At 46.6% G+C, this 18,251-nt stretch overlaps 1 protein-coding gene across 1 annotated transcript; it reads left to right on the plus strand.

Moving 5' to 3' along the window:
• Positions 1 to 14,508: 14,508 nt before the first annotated feature.
• Positions 14,509 to 17,453, plus strand: JUN (Jun proto-oncogene, AP-1 transcription factor subunit). Its single transcript, XM_031465225.2, has one exon. It carries the CDS (start codon positions 15,697 to 15,699, stop codon positions 16,702 to 16,704), a length of 1,008 nt encoding a protein of 335 aa, XP_031321085.2. The 5' UTR covers positions 14,509 to 15,696; the 3' UTR covers positions 16,705 to 17,453.
• Positions 17,454 to 18,251: the final 798 nt, after the last annotated feature.

Raw genomic sequence — 18,251 nt, forward strand, 5'->3', positions numbered from 1 at the left:
TAATGCAGCTCTTCTGCTCCAGGACCCCTGTGTGGGTCCTCAGAGCTCAGCAATGAATATGACAGAGCCCCCTCTTGAGATGCTCACGGGCTATTGAGGAAGAGGGAGCCTGAAACCAAGGAGAGGAGAAGGAACTGGACAGGCCAGACAGAGAAGAAAAGGAGGCACAGACGGAGGGACTCAGGTCTCTGAATGAGGTCTACCTCCGGGAGTCTCTACTTGTTCTGCTCATGAAGCCTGGGACTGGGGCGGGGGCTCCTGGTTGACAGCTGCAAACCCCACCCCCCAGCATGCATATGTGGACTGCTCCACTACCATACATGATGCTGGGATACGTGTGCCTGGTAGACAAGGTAAGACTGGTAACCAGAGGAATGAGCAGTATAGCCTGCAAGTTGCTTTGCTTCACACTGATTTTCCCCAGGATGTTAACGTCTTGTTCCACTGAGGAGCAACAGCTGAGCCGGAACTACACTAATGGAGTGGAGTGTGGTTGCCTCAGAGGAGTCTGGTGCTGGGGGTACTGGGCAGAATGCCCTTTCACCCTCCATCCTGCTGCCGGGCTGTTGCCTGCGTGCTCCTTCTTGAGAGCTTATTGCATGGTGTGCCCCCGTCTTCGAGGGTTTACTCTCACCTCTGTAATTTCAGCAGCCTTCCCTTCCTTATGTCTTCCATTGAGCTATCTTTGCTAGTTTTAAGGTAAAATCCTACATTTGCTGTAGTAGATATCTGTGGGTGGGGGGTTATTTACTGAGTCAAAGCTTAACAAATCTTTTTAGCACTATTATTTTTATGAGGATATTTAGAGTTTTATCTTAGCATTATGGTTAGAGTACTGTACAGGCTTTTAGTGATCTGCCTCAACTCTGTTTCTGCGAAAAGCCATGTTATTTTTAATGTACGACTCTGCAGAACACAGGGTTTGGGGAATGTATATGTCACATTGTAGCAGAAACGCCTGTTCCATGCACCAAAGGCTTTCCCATTAGTTATGATGCATTCCTTCCAGAAGTCCTTTGAAGCAGGCATAAATTGCAATCACCACACTCATTTTCAGATGAAGAAACTGAGGCTCAGAGATGTTAAATGACTTATCTAAAGGAGATGAGACAGGACTTGAATCCAAGTCTTCAACTCCAAGTCCATTCACTCAGTTTCCATTGTACGCACGACAATGAATGCTTTTTCATGGTAGTCAATCCATCACTAAGTTATTTTGGGAACTGCTGCTGTTCCATTTTATGGCTGAGAGACTGATGTTCAACAATTTAAGAAAATTGCCTTAGATCACACTACTGGGAAGAGAATATGTTGAAATTTGAACCCATGTCTTCTTGATTCCAAAGACTGTACCTTTCCACAATATCAGTGGAAAACGCCTTGAAGCATAAGAGACAAATTATCTATTTTAATGATTCTGTATTTACTTTTCCAGTTGTCTGTCTATGACAAGTAATACTTCTTATCCATTTATAACAGAAATGTATCATCTCCTATTTAAAAAACTTTAAGTTTTAAAAAAGGAATCTATTTAAAGAAAAGGAGTAAGTAAATTGATTTTAGAGAGGTAAGTAGACATAGCAAAATGGAAAAAGTGATGGGTAAATGACTGAAACTTGAGGAGTACAATTTTTAATCCTAACAAATAAAGTCCTTCATAAAATATTTGCCTAATGCAATGAATTCCCATAAGCTATATCAGCAGATATTTCTAAATTACCTAGAATAGAAAGGAAATTAAAAGAGGTTTAATTCCCTGACCAGTATTTCAAGGAATTTAACACGCTCCTCTTTATTTCAGAGTCTGTGCCAAAGGTGTTTCTTTGCAGGACTCAGAAGCACTTGGTCTAAGCAGTACTTGGGTTCTTATAAGAAGAGGAAACAGTAGAAGAGCAGACTTAATATATTTTCTTCAAGAGAGTAATGGAAGTTTCAAGGCCTAGTGAATATTCCCAAATGATCCAGATGCTTGATGTTCATGTTACACAGAGAAACAAAGTAAGAGGCCCGGGACCCACTGGGGACACTTAGGTTTCCATCTTATCTTGGCCACTCAGGCAAGTGACAGTTGAGGGGTCTCACTGTCCCCACTGGCTAAAAGAAGGAATTCTGATTTCCATACCATTTTCCCTCAGTGTGAGACACACCCAATCGAGAATGACTATAACTGGCAAAAGCAGCTGTCCATGTAAGTTAAGAGGCACCTGCCCACCAGAGGCACAGAGCCTTCCAGGTCTGAGAGTCTGCGATTCATGATTTAAGTTCCTTGGATTGCAGGTGGCCACACAAGTTGCAGTGATGTATACGAAGGGCCATTAAACAGTCTCTGAATTATGCTTAGAATGTTACACCACAGGCAGCCTAAGCCAAGCTGGTGTAAATTCCTACCTGCCCTACTAGGCAGTGAGTACTCGGATTCATTAAATGTCCATGTTAATATCACTGTGCTTATTACAATTGTAGAGATGGAGTTTGTATTTTTAAGAAATGCCTAAGTGACTCTGTAATATATTGAACACAATTTAAACTATCCCTGGTAAATACTCTCTTTTCCTCACTATATTGTTAAATTTTTTAATTAAGGAAGCAATGAATGACGATTGTAGTATGTTACAAATATTCGTAGTATATGGCACAAATACTCACTCCCTCCTTCCAAACCTCCACCAATATTGGACGTGGCCATGTGACTTGCTTCACCTAATAGAATGTGGGCCAAAATGACAACACATCAGTTCTAAGCCTAGGTCTTAAAAAGCTTTCCATGTTGGGACCCCTCCTACACTGCTGGTGGGAATGTAGCTTGGTGCAGCCATTATGGAAAACAGTATGGAGATTCCTTAAAAAACTAAAGATAGACTTACCCTATGATCCAGCAATCCCACTCCTGGGCAATATCCGAAGAAAGCTCTAATTTGAAAAGACATGTGCACCCCATACCACATGTTCATACCACCACTGTTTACAACAGCTAAGACATAGAAACAACCTAAATGTCCATCAACAGATGCCTGGACAAAGAAGTAGTGGTGTGTGTGTGTGTGTGTGTGTGTGTGTGTGTGTGTGTGTAATGGAATACTACTCAGCCACAAAGAAGTATAAAATAATGCCACCTGTAGCAACATGGATGGACCTGGAGATTATTATACTAAGCGAAGTAAGTGAGAAAGAGAGAGAAAAAAATACACATGATGATATCACTTATATGTGGAATCTTAAAAAGGTGACACAAATGAACTTACTTACAAAACAGAAATAGACTCACAGATATAGAAAACAAACTTATGGTTACCAGGGGGGAAGGGGGTGGGAAGGGATAAATTGGGAATTTGAGATTTGCAGATACTAACTACTATATATAAAATAGATAAAACAACAAGGTCCTACTGTATAGCACAGGGAACCATATTCAATATCTTGTAGTAACCTATAATGAAAAAGAATATGAAAACAAATTTATGTGTGTATACATATACCTCAAACATTATGCTGTAGCCCAGAAATTGACACAATATTGTGAACTGACTCTACGTCAATTAAAAATAAAAACAAACAAACAAACAAACAAAAAGCTTCCCATGTTTCCATTTGCCCCTACCTCTGCCATGAAAAGAACAGAGCCTGGTAGGTTCTGCCTCTCTAGGATGGGTTCTGGAATGAGGCACATGGAGCAGACCTGAATCTGACCCTTGGCCCTGTTTCTCCGGGCTGCACCTGAGCACACGCAAAACAGCACTAATGTCAGCAGTTCTGGGAAAAGCCATCATCACCACTCAGAAAACTACAGGGGAGGCAGACGCAGTGGGGAGAAAAGAAGGGCAAGCCTCAGAGGGCCCTGCTGCTTCAGCTGACTGCAGACCCAGAAGCAGAAAATAAAACGTAGCATTGCATAGCACTCAGATGTGGTTTCTCTCTCACACACACAAAAAGCTGATGAATCCACCTATTGTGATAAGTAAAAATTGACAGAAATCATTCATGTATCAAAGTAAATAAAACCTCTCTAATCCCACCCCTATGAAAGATAGCTGAGAATAATGTTTGACATAACTTTCTGCTCTTTTCTCTGGCTTTTGCAGGGATTAAATGAGAAAATGCATGTAAAAGGCACTTAGCACAGAACGGTCATACGACAGAAGCATTCATTAAACATTAGCTGTTTTTGTTAATACTTCCAAACAAAGATACTCAGATATAAGGTTTTTTTAGTTTATGCAAAAATGAGAACAAGCTACAGACATTATTTTGCAGCATGTTTTCTTCACATAACACTGTATTGTGGGCTTTTTTCTCCAGGTCAACTCATTTATTTAAGGGCAATTAACTCATCTTTTAAGATGGCTACATGATATTCCATGGTTTCAATGTTCCATAATGTATTTTACCTATTCCCATTTTATAGATACAGAAGCTGAGATTCAGAGAACTAAGAAGATGTTCGTCCAAACACGGGCAGCCTCTCCGTATCAGCCCTGTGACACACTCTCAGCCAATCACAGGTGAGCAGAAGTGACCTGTGGGCAAGGCTTTAAGAACTATCCCCTGGTGTCATCTCTCTCTCTTTTCCCTGTGACACACACCAGTGATATCTGGCACGATGTCCACTGCTTCACCCAGGGTCTCAGAGTAAAGAGCTAAGCCCTAAATCAGGATGGAAATGTAACATGCACATGAATTAAACTGATGCTGTTTTAAGCTGCTGAAATTTGGGGGGTGGGGGTTGGTTTGTTGCCCCAATACAATTTAGAAAAAGTGAATACAGTGTTCCAAGAATTTCAAGTGTTTGGGTGTTCATTGTCACTGGTTTGGCCAAGCACCAACATACCAGTCAATCAAGATGTGGGTTGACAGAATAATGAGAAACAATTTCCTCCCTAACTTCATTTTTAAAAATTATCGGTAGCCCTCTCTGCTACTGCCAAATCACAAGGCAAAGGACACAACAGCATCTCAGAAAAAAGAAGTCGAATGACGCAGTTCGGTAGATTGAGGACCATCTTTTGCACATGGAAAGCCTCTTAGGTAGGTAAGGATGATGAGAACATTGATCCAATTTCTCCAAGTTGCAAACAACATATGCACAAACACGTGACACGGCACCGAAGTCAGTAGTCCCAGGAAAATCCGTCATAGTACTTGCATAAACTGCAGGGAAGGCGCAGTGGAGAGGAAGCCGACTGAATGGGACCGTAGGAAAGCTAACTTTGGCTGCACCGCGTATCAGCTCTGGACCTCAGTTGGCTCAGAAGACTTCTAGGAGGATCTGATAGCACAGCAGGTGCAGTCACAATTAAGAAGAATATACACTTACTCTGATTTTTTTTTTATTCCAAGTGTAATATGTTTATTGCAGAAAGTTTTAAAACAGAGAAGCATAAGAAAGAAAACAGAAATTACCCATGTATCATAACTGTTGACATCTGGATGGTTAATCAGCCACATTTCCTCCTAGGTAAATGCACGCACATATTCTAGTACAAGGACTTCTGTATGCATTTATTAAGTGTGTGCATATATATATTACAAGTTCCTCCTCCCATGTGCATCTTCTTCATTCTTCCTTTCCAGCTTACCTTCTGGTCCCTCCAAATATGGCCCCATCTTCAAGCTCCATATTCAGGCCTTTGGACATGCACTCCCTCTTCCTAGAAGACTCCCTTTCCACTGTCTCCTCTTCTTCTGGCTACTTCTACTCATCCTTGAGGTCTCAGTTTATTCATCCCCTTAATAGAGGACAGTTCTCCACCGCCCTTGTCAGATGTCCCTTCCCTGTGTACCCAGAGCATCCTGTCCTTCTTTCTCATAGCTTTATCATACTCAACTAGTCTTGCCTTATTTCTGTTTTCCTTGTGAGACCCCAGCTCGTGGGCAGGTATGGTAGCTTTTGTTCACCAGTGTTTACCAGTGTCTGGCTCAGAGTAAACTCTCAAAAGTTGTTGAATAAATGAATCACATTTAATATGTGCCACCTATATTTCTTCCGAAATCCCCAAAGAACCTGGCATTGCTCAAAAATATCTCCCAAAAGATTAAATATAAAAAAGGATGTAAGATATGGCAACATATCTCATAAAGTCTATAAATTAGTTGGGAAGAAAACAAAAGGAAGCATTGGTGTGTCATTAAGTGCCATGCCTTTCACTTCTGTCTCCTCCACTAGTCTTCTTCAAATGAGAAAGGGCAGAACAAAATCCTTAACTTCAGTTTCACATTTATTCTATCCTTGAGGGTATCCTGCAGCACCAGCTGGAATAAGAAGACATTAGCAGCTTTCTTGTATATACTGCAAAATCTCAGTGTTTCAACAGTGAAGTTGATTTCTCATTCAGGCAAAGTCCAGCGCAAATAATTCCGGCCTGTGGGCAATCTTCCACATGGTCATTCAGAGTCCAGGCTCCTTCCACCTGTGGCTCTGCCCTTCTCTGTGTCCCTAACATATAACCAGAAGATGAAGAGAGATGGTTTTATGAGCCAGGCTTTTAAGTGGCACATGTCACATTTACCCCCTTTGCACTGGCTAAAACTCAGCCACATGGTCAAAGGAGGCCAGGAAATGTAGTTGAGCAGCATGCACAGGAGGAAAAGAAAAGGAGTTTGGGGAACAAGTAGTTCTTCTGCCACAAATGGTAAGGAAGTATCGAGTCTTCAGTGATCCCAAGAACAGCTAATTTTGACTTATGGACAGTGAAAACACTTGTTTTGAGAGAAGAAGGCACAAACTAACTAACACTGGCCATGAGAAAATACCATCCCAGGTTTTCAAATGTTGAGAGAATAAAAATGGTCAGTGCCAGAATTGAGAAACAAACCCACTAATGTTGGTGACCACCCTGAAACAAATTCTAAAAGAGAATATTTAAAATGGCTTCTGTGAACTTCGAAAATAAAGTGTAACTTGAATAGTACAAGTTACTATGGACTCACTAGGAATTAACAACAACTAACCCAATATAGTGTCTAACAGAGAGTAGACAATATGTATTGAATGGATGAATTTCCTTCCTACTTTTAAGGCTACTATCCCATTGACAAATGACTAACTTCAGAAAGTTCTTCCCTAAGTATAGCAGTGTTCTCCTCTCTGACTTCTAGCCATTATCCTAGCTGTGATCTCAAAACCTACAGAATAAGTGAACTCTCCCATGTGACAGTTGCACAATTATTTGGAGACTTCTATCCATGGTGTCATGGTCTTTCTTCCCCCTTGGGTATATATTCCCAGTTCCTTCAATTCTTCTCCATGGGACATAGCTTTGGGTTCCTCACCATTTGGCTGACCTTCTCTGAGATCTCTCAGATTGATCAAAATTACTTCCCACAGTTTCATGTCCACAATGTTCCCAATGAGATCCAACCAGCAGCAGTCGGTAGAGTTGTCACTCCCCAGCTCTGAAAACCACTAGAAGCATTTTAGTAGTGAAAATGCTGTCCAAAGGATTCCTGCATCGGGAGGACAAGGCTTGGAAGATGACTTCTAAGGACCATTTTTACTTTATGATCTCATTAGTTTTGTGGCCATTCTGAGTGTTAAAAAGAGGTCACCATGGGGGGGGGGGGGTGCTGTGTACAACAATTACACACATCTCCTTGACAAGAACCTAGTCCATACATGCTCTCCAGCAACACAATTCACTTACTTACTTGTATTTCAATTTTCTTTATCTCTGCTTGTTTACTCCACTTGTGATGTGCACACATATAGCCAAGCCGATGACCTTAAAAAAAAAGAAAGAAAGAAAAGAAAAAATTGGGCGGCAGTGGGGAAGACATTGGAATACTCCAAAATTGAAAACCAGTCTCAAGCAAATGAGAACTAACTTTGTGGAGACTTGATTCAAGAGAGGGACTTCCACAGGGGCTCTGATGTATAAGAAAGATTCACTGACCACCCTGTAGGTGCCAAGCACCATGCTAGATGCTGTGGGTACAGTAAAGACCTAAAGATATGCCTACCCTGCCCTCTTGACGCTTGGCTTCTGGTAGGCAAGACAGATCTTAAAAAAACAAAACAAAACAAGTGAAAAACAATTGCTCTCTCTTCTCATAATGAATCTGTCCACAGAGTGTATACACTCACTGTTCATTTGGAAAAGGCCTGCAATTGCCCACCTTTGCCAGGGACCAGTGGGTAAGTTCAATTCAGGGGGAAACATGAGGAAATCTATCGTGGCCCTATGTCTGCCATGCCTTCCAATCTATCCTATACCAGCTCTCAGGTTGATCTTGTAATACCCATTCGTGGATTCCTGAGTCTAACTTTCAGCTGGTTCTGAACTCAAGAGGGAAAGAAAGAAGTATTATTGATCACCCTGCTAAAATCCCAACTGCCATAAAGAAAAAAACATAGGTACTTATGGAAAAGTAGAAGAGGGGAACTAAATTTAGACGGGGGTGGGGTGGTACAAAAGCAAGCCTCTTTATGTGTCACTGAAACTAACATCCAAAAAAACAGAAATTGACCAAGGAAAAAGGAAGATGTGGGAGGGCTCATATAAAGGTTTACAGACAAGAAACAGTTCATTTCATTTGAGGAACTGAAGAAGTCCAGTGTGGGGGTCATTAGGACTGGTCCCCCAAAACTTGCAGATCTCTGCCTTCCAGGCAAATAGGATTGCATGTCCTGGTCAGCTTGTGTCTGGGTGGGGCCGTGAGACTAGTTTTAGCTAATGCACTTTGAGAAGTGACATGTGACATTCTCTGGCAAAGGTACCTAATTGCCCGGCTAAAACCCTTCAGATCTCCGTTTCCCTCTTCCACGAGATCTGTAATACTCCCGAAAGTGGGGGCTACAACAGGCTGGGTCCCAGAGGAAGGCAAAGTAATGAGAGTCCCTGCCAACCCTTGATGGACACTGAGCAGGAGCAAGACCCAAAACTTTATTGTCTTAAGTCCCTGAGATCTGGAGTTGGTTTTTCACTGTAGCATAAGCTAGGCTCTCCCAACTGATACAGTCATAGCCAGCGTGGCTACAGAGCAGTGAGGGGAGAAGTAGGAGCTGTTTCATACTGGTGAGGTCGGAAAGCCCAGATCATGTGAGATCTCCTAGGCGAAGTAAAGGATTTGGGTTTTCTCCCAAGTCCAGTAGGATGTGCTTAGGGAAGGTCCAGCAGGGGAATGACGTGTTCCAAGTTTTATGTATTGAAACAAGTTACTATTGCTATTTGACTATTAAAACACCCCCTTAAATTCCACTTAAGAAAAGGATATTTTTAAGAAATCCAACAGCAAGTATTTATTGAGTACCTTCTATCCTTCTTCATGCCAGGGACTGCATTAAACATCGGAAATATGGAAATGAATAAGACACAGTTCCTGGATTTGGAGTCAGAGTTGTAAGAAGACATTTACAAGAACACATGATGAACATTCTTAGCTTCAGGTATGTACCATGTGATGAGATCCAAAGATAATACCTGTTTGAGGGGAGGGTGAGGGTGGAAGACAGGGTAGCAGAAAGCTTCAGAAGGAGCAATTATTTGAGCAGGGTCTTGAAGGGTGAGTAGGAGTTTGCCAGGTTGTGTTTTGATTAAGGATGAAAGTAAATGGAAAGACAGGAAAATGTCAGAGGTATGGAAAATGTCTAGGGTAGCTGAGACTCATAAGAATGGGAGGAATGTGCAGTGTAGGGTGTGGTACATGGTATTACTATTTGCAAATACTTGCTGCCCCTCCCCACCAACAACAGGCTTGGCCACATGAACTGCTCTTAGCAGAAGCTTTAAGCACCACGTTCTTTTCTCTCTACTGTGACAATCAGCAACATTTCAGAAAAGGTCCCAGAATAAAGATGATATGTGTGAAGCAGAGACACAGCCAACTCATAATGGGCATGCAGCATGAATGAGAAATAATTCCATGGTTGTCATTTAATACCATTATTGGATTGCTACCCTAGTGTAACTTGCCCTATACAGGGGTGTGCATTTCCAGCTCTTGACTTCCAGGCACAGAGTAGGATTGTACTTTCCTGCACCTTTGAAGTTAGATGTGGTCATTCGACAAGTTTTTGACCAATACTAGGAAAGCACAAATAGTGCCTGTCATTTCTGGGAAGAAAGTTTTAAAGCCCATAGGAATTCACCGTGCTTTCTTTTCCCCATTAAGGTGATTAGGATGATTGTAGAAGCACACGTATTTCAAGATGAAATCTTGGGACTCTGTCTCTAAGTGAGTACATTGAGAAAAGCCCTTCTGACCTCAGAGATGCAGTAGGAACAAGAAACAAAGTATTTTTGTTAAGCCATTGAGATATTAAGATTGTTATGATGGTAAACCTAGCATATCCTGACTGATACAAAAATCAGCACCTAAACAGGGGGTAATGTAATAACAATAACAATAAAAGTAAACATTTGTTTAGAGGGCAGTAACTAAGAGCACTGTTACCAGAAGATTAAGGGATGGTGGTCTATTTGGTGATTATATCACCTGTGACAATTTAGAAGGCATATCATGAACCTAATGAACTAAAGCAAGAGATTGTAGAACAAAATGCTCGCAGCAAGTGTTGGTGGCTGTCAGATGCATTTAGAAACTTATCACAAAAAAGAGATGAGGTCAGAGAAGATCTGGCCAGTTTGCAAAGCGGGAATGAAAGAGAGTGGGACAATCTAGAAATTCAGAGATATGCAGAGTCAGAGGAGACTACTGTTTCTCCATCTCAACTAGTAAAATATAAAATTATGAAAGGTTTTCAGCAAGAAAAGGCCAATTAAAATCAGCCTTATGAAGTATGGCTCCAGTCAAAAGTATAGCCGCAAACTATTGTTAAAACCTCTGGATAAATCAAGATGTTACCCAGAATATGCTTTGAAGAGGTATCCAGGAAAGGGGAGGAAAAGTATGACTCTCCCATCCAAGCCCAATAAGCCCAAAGCACTCTAAACCAAGTCGGGACAGAGAAGGAGAGAATATGCTATGAATGAAAGAAAGAGAGAGAGAGAGAATAGCGGGCAGGAGAGCAAGAAAGCAAAGAAACATGGAAAACCATAGAAGCATGTCTAAAAAGGAATTGGCTCTGGCTGTTGGCACTTGGACCACCTAAAATCAAACAGATCAAATAGATAAGAAGCCTGCATTCTGGGGAGAGCTGCACTGCCAAAAGAACATCAACCTGGATTACAGGAGACTGCACTTGAGATTTAATATCACTCTGTTCCCCCACCCCACTCTAATTTTTAAAAGCTGATTTTAAAGCCTATTTCCCTATGCCTGCTTTAGATGGAGAGAAGGAAGACACTCTCAGATGGCAAAGCCAGGGGTCACGGAAAACAATGGCTAGGGCAGCTACACACAGGGAGCAGAATTAGCTCTAATCAGGGTGTGGGTCCTCAACATGTCTGCTCTGTGGATTAGTGTCCACTGTGGTTTCCTGTTCCTCACTTGCCAATCGGTGTGTCCATCGCAGCTATCCTCCCTCTGTCCCGCTGTTATCTACTGAGGGTGTGCAGGGTAGACATCTTGCATCTGGATGAAGAGCCACATCTGGAGCTGATATAGAGTCTACTATGTGTCACCTAGGACCTGGAAAGTGAGCTTGATATCCTGTGACTAGATATCTTTGGGGTCATCCCCCTGGAGGAGAGGGTGAGGGAATTCTGCCCATGGGAGGACAGTAAGCCAAACATTTGGTGAACAGAAAGGAAGACTGTTCAAGTTACTCATGTTGTTCCCCCAAATATTCCTGGCTCTCTCCCTTCGAGACATTTGGCAGGGTTACAGAGACTTAAAGTTAGGCATGGCCAAGTGACTTGCTCTGGCCGGTGATGTGTGAGGAGGAGGGCCGTGTGTCACTTCCAGGTGGATGCTTGGAGAGCCAGTGAATGATCTGCCGCCTTCTCTCCCTTCAGCCCCTTAGCCAAGACAATAATGAGACATGCATCAAGAGGAAGCCTTCAGCCCAAGTCCACAGTGAACAGAACTCCTCTGCAGACCCACAGTGGGGAGGTAGCATGAGCAAGAAATAAACTTCCCTGGAGTAAGCTGCTGAGATGGTAGGGTTGTTTGTTAGGGCAGCACAGTTCAGCCTTTCCTGACCGATACTAGAAGTGAGAGAGAGGGCTGCAGAGCAGGAGCTAGGCTGTAAAAGGCCCCTCCTCCCACGCAGAGGCATCTGAACCCTCTCCTGGTTGTAAGGGGAAGCCAACGAAGGCTTCCAAGCAAGGGCGTTAACATGAACAGATCTGTTATTTTTTGGATGAAAAATGCTATTTCTCAACATAAGGAGAAAATCAGCCTGCTAAACCACATAAGGCAGAGGAACACACAGAACCCTTAGGCAAAATATATATATTTATATAAAGTCCTAAGTCTTGAAGTTTCTAAATACAGAAGCTCTGAAAAGAGGCTCTGAAAGAAGTTACAGAGGATCGGGTAAGACAATGTCTTCCATCCCACCATCTAAGCACCATTTCCTCTGAAGACAACCAATACTTTACAAGGAGGGCTCCCAGAGCAGAGAAGATATAAAAGGGGAATGTAACACACACCTGAAATCAATTTCCAGCTGCCTGTGTGACTGAACAAGACACTTAACCTTGTTGGTCCTGGTGCCTTAAATATTAAATCCGGATGATAATAGATGCAGCCCAAGATAGGTGTGGGGAGAAAGAACTTACATAGATTGCTCAGGTGAATGTCTGGCTGATAATAGGTGTTTAATACATGACATTCATTTTTATTACTGTTATCATTAAAATTATCTAAAATACCAGCACCCTGATTACAAAAGAAAATGATTTAGGGCAACAGTATAGAGGAGAATGTTCCCTCCTTGAGGAAAGTAACTGGTTCTTGTCATCGCTGTACCCCTACCACCACCCCAGCTGACTGCCTGGCTCACAGTAGCCTGTCTTCCTCTGCTGCATGAGGGAATGAGAGGCAAGTGCCTGAAGTAAAGAAAAGTTGTCAAGATTTCCCTGACACCAGCTGCTGTTGGGCTGCTGAAGCTGAACTTTCAAAGCCACAAATACCTTAAACCTCTGGGCTATGAACCCAAGGCTAAATTCCCCCAAGTTCAGAAACTGCAAAGCCAGAATTAGAACCTAGGAACATAAACTGCTGCAGGTCTAACCTCAAGCCCCACTCGTGGAGAAAACCCTGGAAGGAGCTGACTTCTGACCCTTTTCTCCCTCATCCTCCTGCCCTCACCGCTCCTCACAGAATAAGTACACCTGGTCCTGACAAGTCACACTCTTACATCCTGGCATCCATGGAGGTTCTGGGAAACTCCGAGTAAGGACAGGGAAGGGGGCTGTTGGAGACCACCTCCTAGCCCTGGAGGCGATGACGCTGCACTAACTCAGCCCAGCGTGGTGGGTCTCACCCGCTCCTCTTGCAGATGAAGGAACTGGAGCTCGAAGAAGTTCTGTGATTTGCTCACTTCACGCCGTGGCAGCGCAGGCCACGACAGCCACGATTCCCGACTTTGGTATTCTTTCCCCTATCCACTTTTGTCCCTAAGGGGTGCGGGGCTGGGGGAGGATAAAATAACAACCACAGGAAAGGAACCACTTACATGTGTCTAGCGCTTCCTAGAGGCTACCGAAGATATGAACCCACCACCCGGCCGGGAGCGGAGAAATTTTAAATCTTGGTTCTCTCCCTAACTCGCTGCGTGACTTTTAGCAAGTGTCTTCTGCTCTCGGACTTGTTTTCCCCGGAAGCAAATCAGGGCGGGAGGAGTGGTGTGTGCGTGTGCATGTGTGTTTATGTACGTGTGATGTGTGGTGTGCCTCTGCATGTTGTGCGGGGGCGGGGAGTAGACGATCACCGGGGTTCCCCGAGTTTCAGATTCCCTAAATGCTCGTTTCCAACTGGACGCCTAGTTGCCCCTCTAATTCCATCCCCTGTAAGAAACCTCCTCTCCGAGACGAAGCTGTGAACCCCCGCACCCTTTCCCCCACGGTCGGAAGGGTGAAGTAGGGGTGCAGCGGGAACTTAGCTGAACACCCAGTTTCAGGCAATGCAAATCACTGGGCTTCCAGGGGCAGCCAGACAGCGGCGCGGACAGTCGCTCGTGAACTTGACCTGGAGACAAACTTAAGAACGTTCTCAACGTGGGGGGCCGACTCTCGCGAACCGCCCCTCAACTGAAGTCGACTTTCACTCGCCCCCACCGGGGACTTCGCAGAGCCACCTTAAGGGCGGTGCTCCCGCCCCCCGGAAGTGCGGGGGGGCAAGGACCCGGGCGCTCAGCCCGCCCGCCCAGCGCCGCGGGGAAGTGCCCGCGGGAGACAGCCAGCCCCCCAAGGAGGGAAAGACCACCAGCCCCGCCCTCGGCCCCAGACAGTTCGCCAGCTTCCCGAGCCTTCTGGGTCACTGCATCCCCTGCCTTCCCGGCCCGAGCCCTGAACTTAAGCCCGCCTCCTTCAGAGGCTGTGAGCGCCCATGTCCGCCCGGCTCGCGGCAGCCACCGTCACTAGACAGTCAAACCCCAAGACGTCAGCCCACAATGCACCGGGCGGGCCGGGAAAGACGCGCCGGGAAGGGAGGGGACGGGAGGAGAGGGGCGCGAGTCGCGCGGAGGGGGAAGGGGAGGAGGAGAAAGAAGGGCCCAACTGTAGGAGGGCAGCGGAGCATTACCTCATCCCGTGAGCCTCCGCGGGCCCAGAGAAGAATCTTCTAGGGTGGGGTCTCCATGGCGACGGGCGGGCCCGCCCCCCTGAGAGCGACGCGAGCCAATGGGAAGGCCTTGGGGTGACATCATGGGCTATTTTTAGGGGTTGACTGGTAGCAGATAAGTGTTGAGCTCGGGCTGGATAAGGGCTCAGAGTTGCACTGAGTGTGGCTGAAGCGGCGAGGCGGGAGTGGAGGTTCGCGGACTCAGGCAGACAGACACAGTCAGTCGGGATAGCAGTAGAGTCCAAGCTGCAGATACTATTTTCTTTTCCATTTTCACTCCGACGGCCCGGAGCTAGCGCCTGTGGCTCCCGGGTTAGTGTTTTGGGGAGCGCCAGGAGAGCCCCTTCTCCAGCCGCCCCCAGGAGGAGAGCCCCGCTGCCGGGGCGCTGCTGACAGCTCGGAGAGCGGCCACAGTCCGCCCGCCCGGGGAAGCACGGAGAGCGGCTGCAGCGGCAAGAACTTTCCCGGCCGGGAGGACAGGGGACAAGTGGTCGCCGGGTCCCGGAGCGAACTTTTGCAAAGCTTTTTTCCTCCGCCCGAAGCTGCCGCGGCGGAGGTAAAGAAAAGGAGGCGGCGGCGAGAGGAGAGAAAGAAGGAGACCTACGCGACGCTCCGCTTCGCTAGCACCGGTTGCTGAACTTGGGCGAGCGCGAGCCGCGGCTGCCGGGCGCCCCCTCCCCCTCGCAGCGGAGGAGGGGATAGTCGTCCGAGTAGGGGCGGCGGAGATCCGCCCCCGGCCGGCCACCAACGGGAAGCGAGTTCGTCTGCCGGCTGCGAGGGAGCTCTGCGCCCGAGAGCGCTCCGTGAGTGACCGCGATTTTTCAAAGGCGGGCGGCGCGCGCAAGCGGACGAGGAAGAGTGCGGGCGGCTCCTTAACCCTGCGGTCCCTGGAGCGAGCTGGTGAGGAGGGCGCAGTGGGGAGGCCAGCCGGCAGAGGCGCGCGCTCTTAGAGCGACTTTCCTTGCCCAAGGCCCCGGGAGGCGCGAGGGTCCCCCGTTTGCCAGCGCGCTGTTGCGACCCCGAAACTTCTGCGCGCAGCCCCAAGTAACCCCACGTGAAGTGACGGACTGTTCTATGACTGCAAAGATGGAAACGACCTTCTACGACGATGCCCTCAACGCCTCGTTCCTCCAGTCCGAGAGCGGCGCCTACGGCTACAGTAACCCCAAAATCCTGAAGCAGAGCATGACCCTGAACCTGGCAGACCCGGTGGGCAGCCTGAAGCCGCACCTGCGGGCCAAGAACTCCGACCTCCTCACCTCTCCCGACGTGGGGCTGCTCAAGCTGGCGTCGCCCGAGCTGGAGCGCCTGATCATCCAGTCCAGCAACGGGCACATAACCACCACGCCGACCCCCACCCAGTTCCTGTGCCCCAAGAACGTGACGGACGAGCAGGAGGGCTTCGCCGAGGGCTTCGTGCGCGCCCTGGCTGAACTGCACAGCCAGAACACGCTGCCCAGCGTCACGTCGGCGGCGCAGCCGGTCAGCGGGGCCGGCTTGGTGGCTCCGGCGGTGGCTTCGGTGGCGGGCGGCAGCGGCAGCGGCGGCTTCAGCGCCAGCCTACACAGCGAGCCGCCGGTCTACGCCAACCTCAGCAACTTCAACCCGGGCGCTCTGAGCAGCGGCGGCGGGGCGCCCTCCTACGGCGCGGCCGGCCTGGCCTTTCCCGCGCAGCCCCAGCAGCCACCGCAGCAGCCACCACAGCCGCCGCACCACCTGCCCCAGCAGATCCCCGTGCAGCACCCGCGTTTGCAGGCCCTGAAGGAAGAGCCGCAGACGGTGCCCGAGATGCCCGGGGAAACGCCGCCCCTGTCCCCCATCGACATGGAGTCCCAGGAGCGGATCAAGGCGGAGAGGAAGCGCATGAGGAACCGCATCGCCGCTTCCAAGTGCCGGAAAAGGAAGCTGGAGAGGATCGCCCGGCTGGAGGAAAAAGTGAAAACCTTGAAAGCGCAGAACTCGGAGCTGGCGTCCACGGCCAACATGCTCAGGGAACAGGTGGCCCAGCTTAAACAGAAAGTCATGAACCACGTTAACAGTGGGTGCCAACTCATGCTAACGCAGCAGTTGCAAACGTTTTGAAGCGAGACTGTCGGGGGCTGAGGGGCAACGGAGAAAAAAAAATTAACAACACGGAGAGACAGACTTGAGAACTTCACAAGCTGAGAAAGAGAAAAAGAAGTGTCCGAGGACTAAATCCAAGGGTATCCAAGTTGGACTGGGTTGCGTCCTGACGGCGCCCCCAGCGTGCACGAGTGGGAAGGACTTGGCGCGCCTTCCCCTGGCGTGGAGCCAGGGAGCGGCCGCCCGCGGGCGGCCCCGCTTTGTGGACGGGCTGTCCCCGCGCAGATGGAACGTTAGACTTTTAACATTGACCAAGAACTGCATGGACCTAACATTCGATCTCATTCAGTATTAAAGGGGGGAGGGGGAGGGGTTGCAAACTGCAATAGAGACTGTAGATTGCTTCTGTAGTACTCTTTAAGAACACAAAGGGGGGGTGGGGGAGGGGAGGCGGGAGGGAGGTTTGTGCGAGCGAGGCTGAGCCTGCAGATGAACTCTTTCTGGCCTGCCTTCCATAACTGTGTATGTACATATATATATTTTTTAATTTGATGAAAGCTGATTACTGTCAATAAACAGCTTCATGCCTTTGTAAGTTATTTCATGTTTGTTTGTTTGGGTGTCCTGCCCAGTGTTGTTTGTAAATAAGAGATCTGGAGCACTCTGAGTTTACCATTTGTAATAAAGTATCTAATTTTTTTATGTTTTGTTTCTGAAAATTCCAGAAAGGATATTTAAGAAAATACAATAAAATATTGAAAAAGTTACCCCTCCCCCAACCTCTTTTCTGCATTATCTATGGATTACTTATCCTGGTGGAGTTGAGAGAGTTGAGTGTCAGTTAAAATCACCCAGTGCTTCTTACTGTCAAGCAGTAAAAACTGTCGTCTGCTGGACTTGAGAAATAACTAGCTGATGCTCTCGCCAAGTTATACTCTTCCCTCCCTCCCCAACAATCTATATAGAGTTGCTTACAAAGGCTAGTGTGGCATTTCAGGAGGCTGAGGGGAGGGAGGTTGTGGTGGAGAGGGACAGTCCGTTGGGAAGTCAAACACTTTAAAGTTTGAATGATATCAAGTGGCATGTGCTGTGACCATTTATAATGTTAGTAGAAATCTTAACAATAGATGCTTATTCTCAAAACAGGAACGGTGGCAGATTTTTACAAAAGATGTATCCTTCAATTTGGAATCTTTAATAATTCCTAGATAAAAGAGATGGTCTTTGCTTATGAATATTTATGACGGCATTCTTGTCACAATAAACTATTTAAATACCAATAACAGATCTTGAATTCCTTTCCCTTTACTACTTTTTTCTTCCCAAGCTCTGTTCTGAAGCTTTTCTTTTCAGTTGCTGCAGTTAACATTACTGGTAATTAAGTTACTTGGTAATTAAGAAGCAAAGAATTTAGGAAAAGTCAACACAGAAGTTAACAATCTGGATGAAACATTCTCCCAGCTTCATTCATTCTCATTCTCTCTCTCTCTCTCTCTCTCCTGTCTTTCCACACCCCCACCTTCCTGAAATAAACACCTATGCCTAGACAAATTACTAGTATAGCA

Source organism: Camelus dromedarius, chromosome 14 (assembly GCF_036321535.1).
Source record: "Camelus dromedarius isolate mCamDro1 chromosome 14, mCamDro1.pat, whole genome shotgun sequence".
NCBI lineage: Eukaryota > Metazoa > Chordata > Mammalia > Artiodactyla > Camelidae > Camelus > Camelus dromedarius.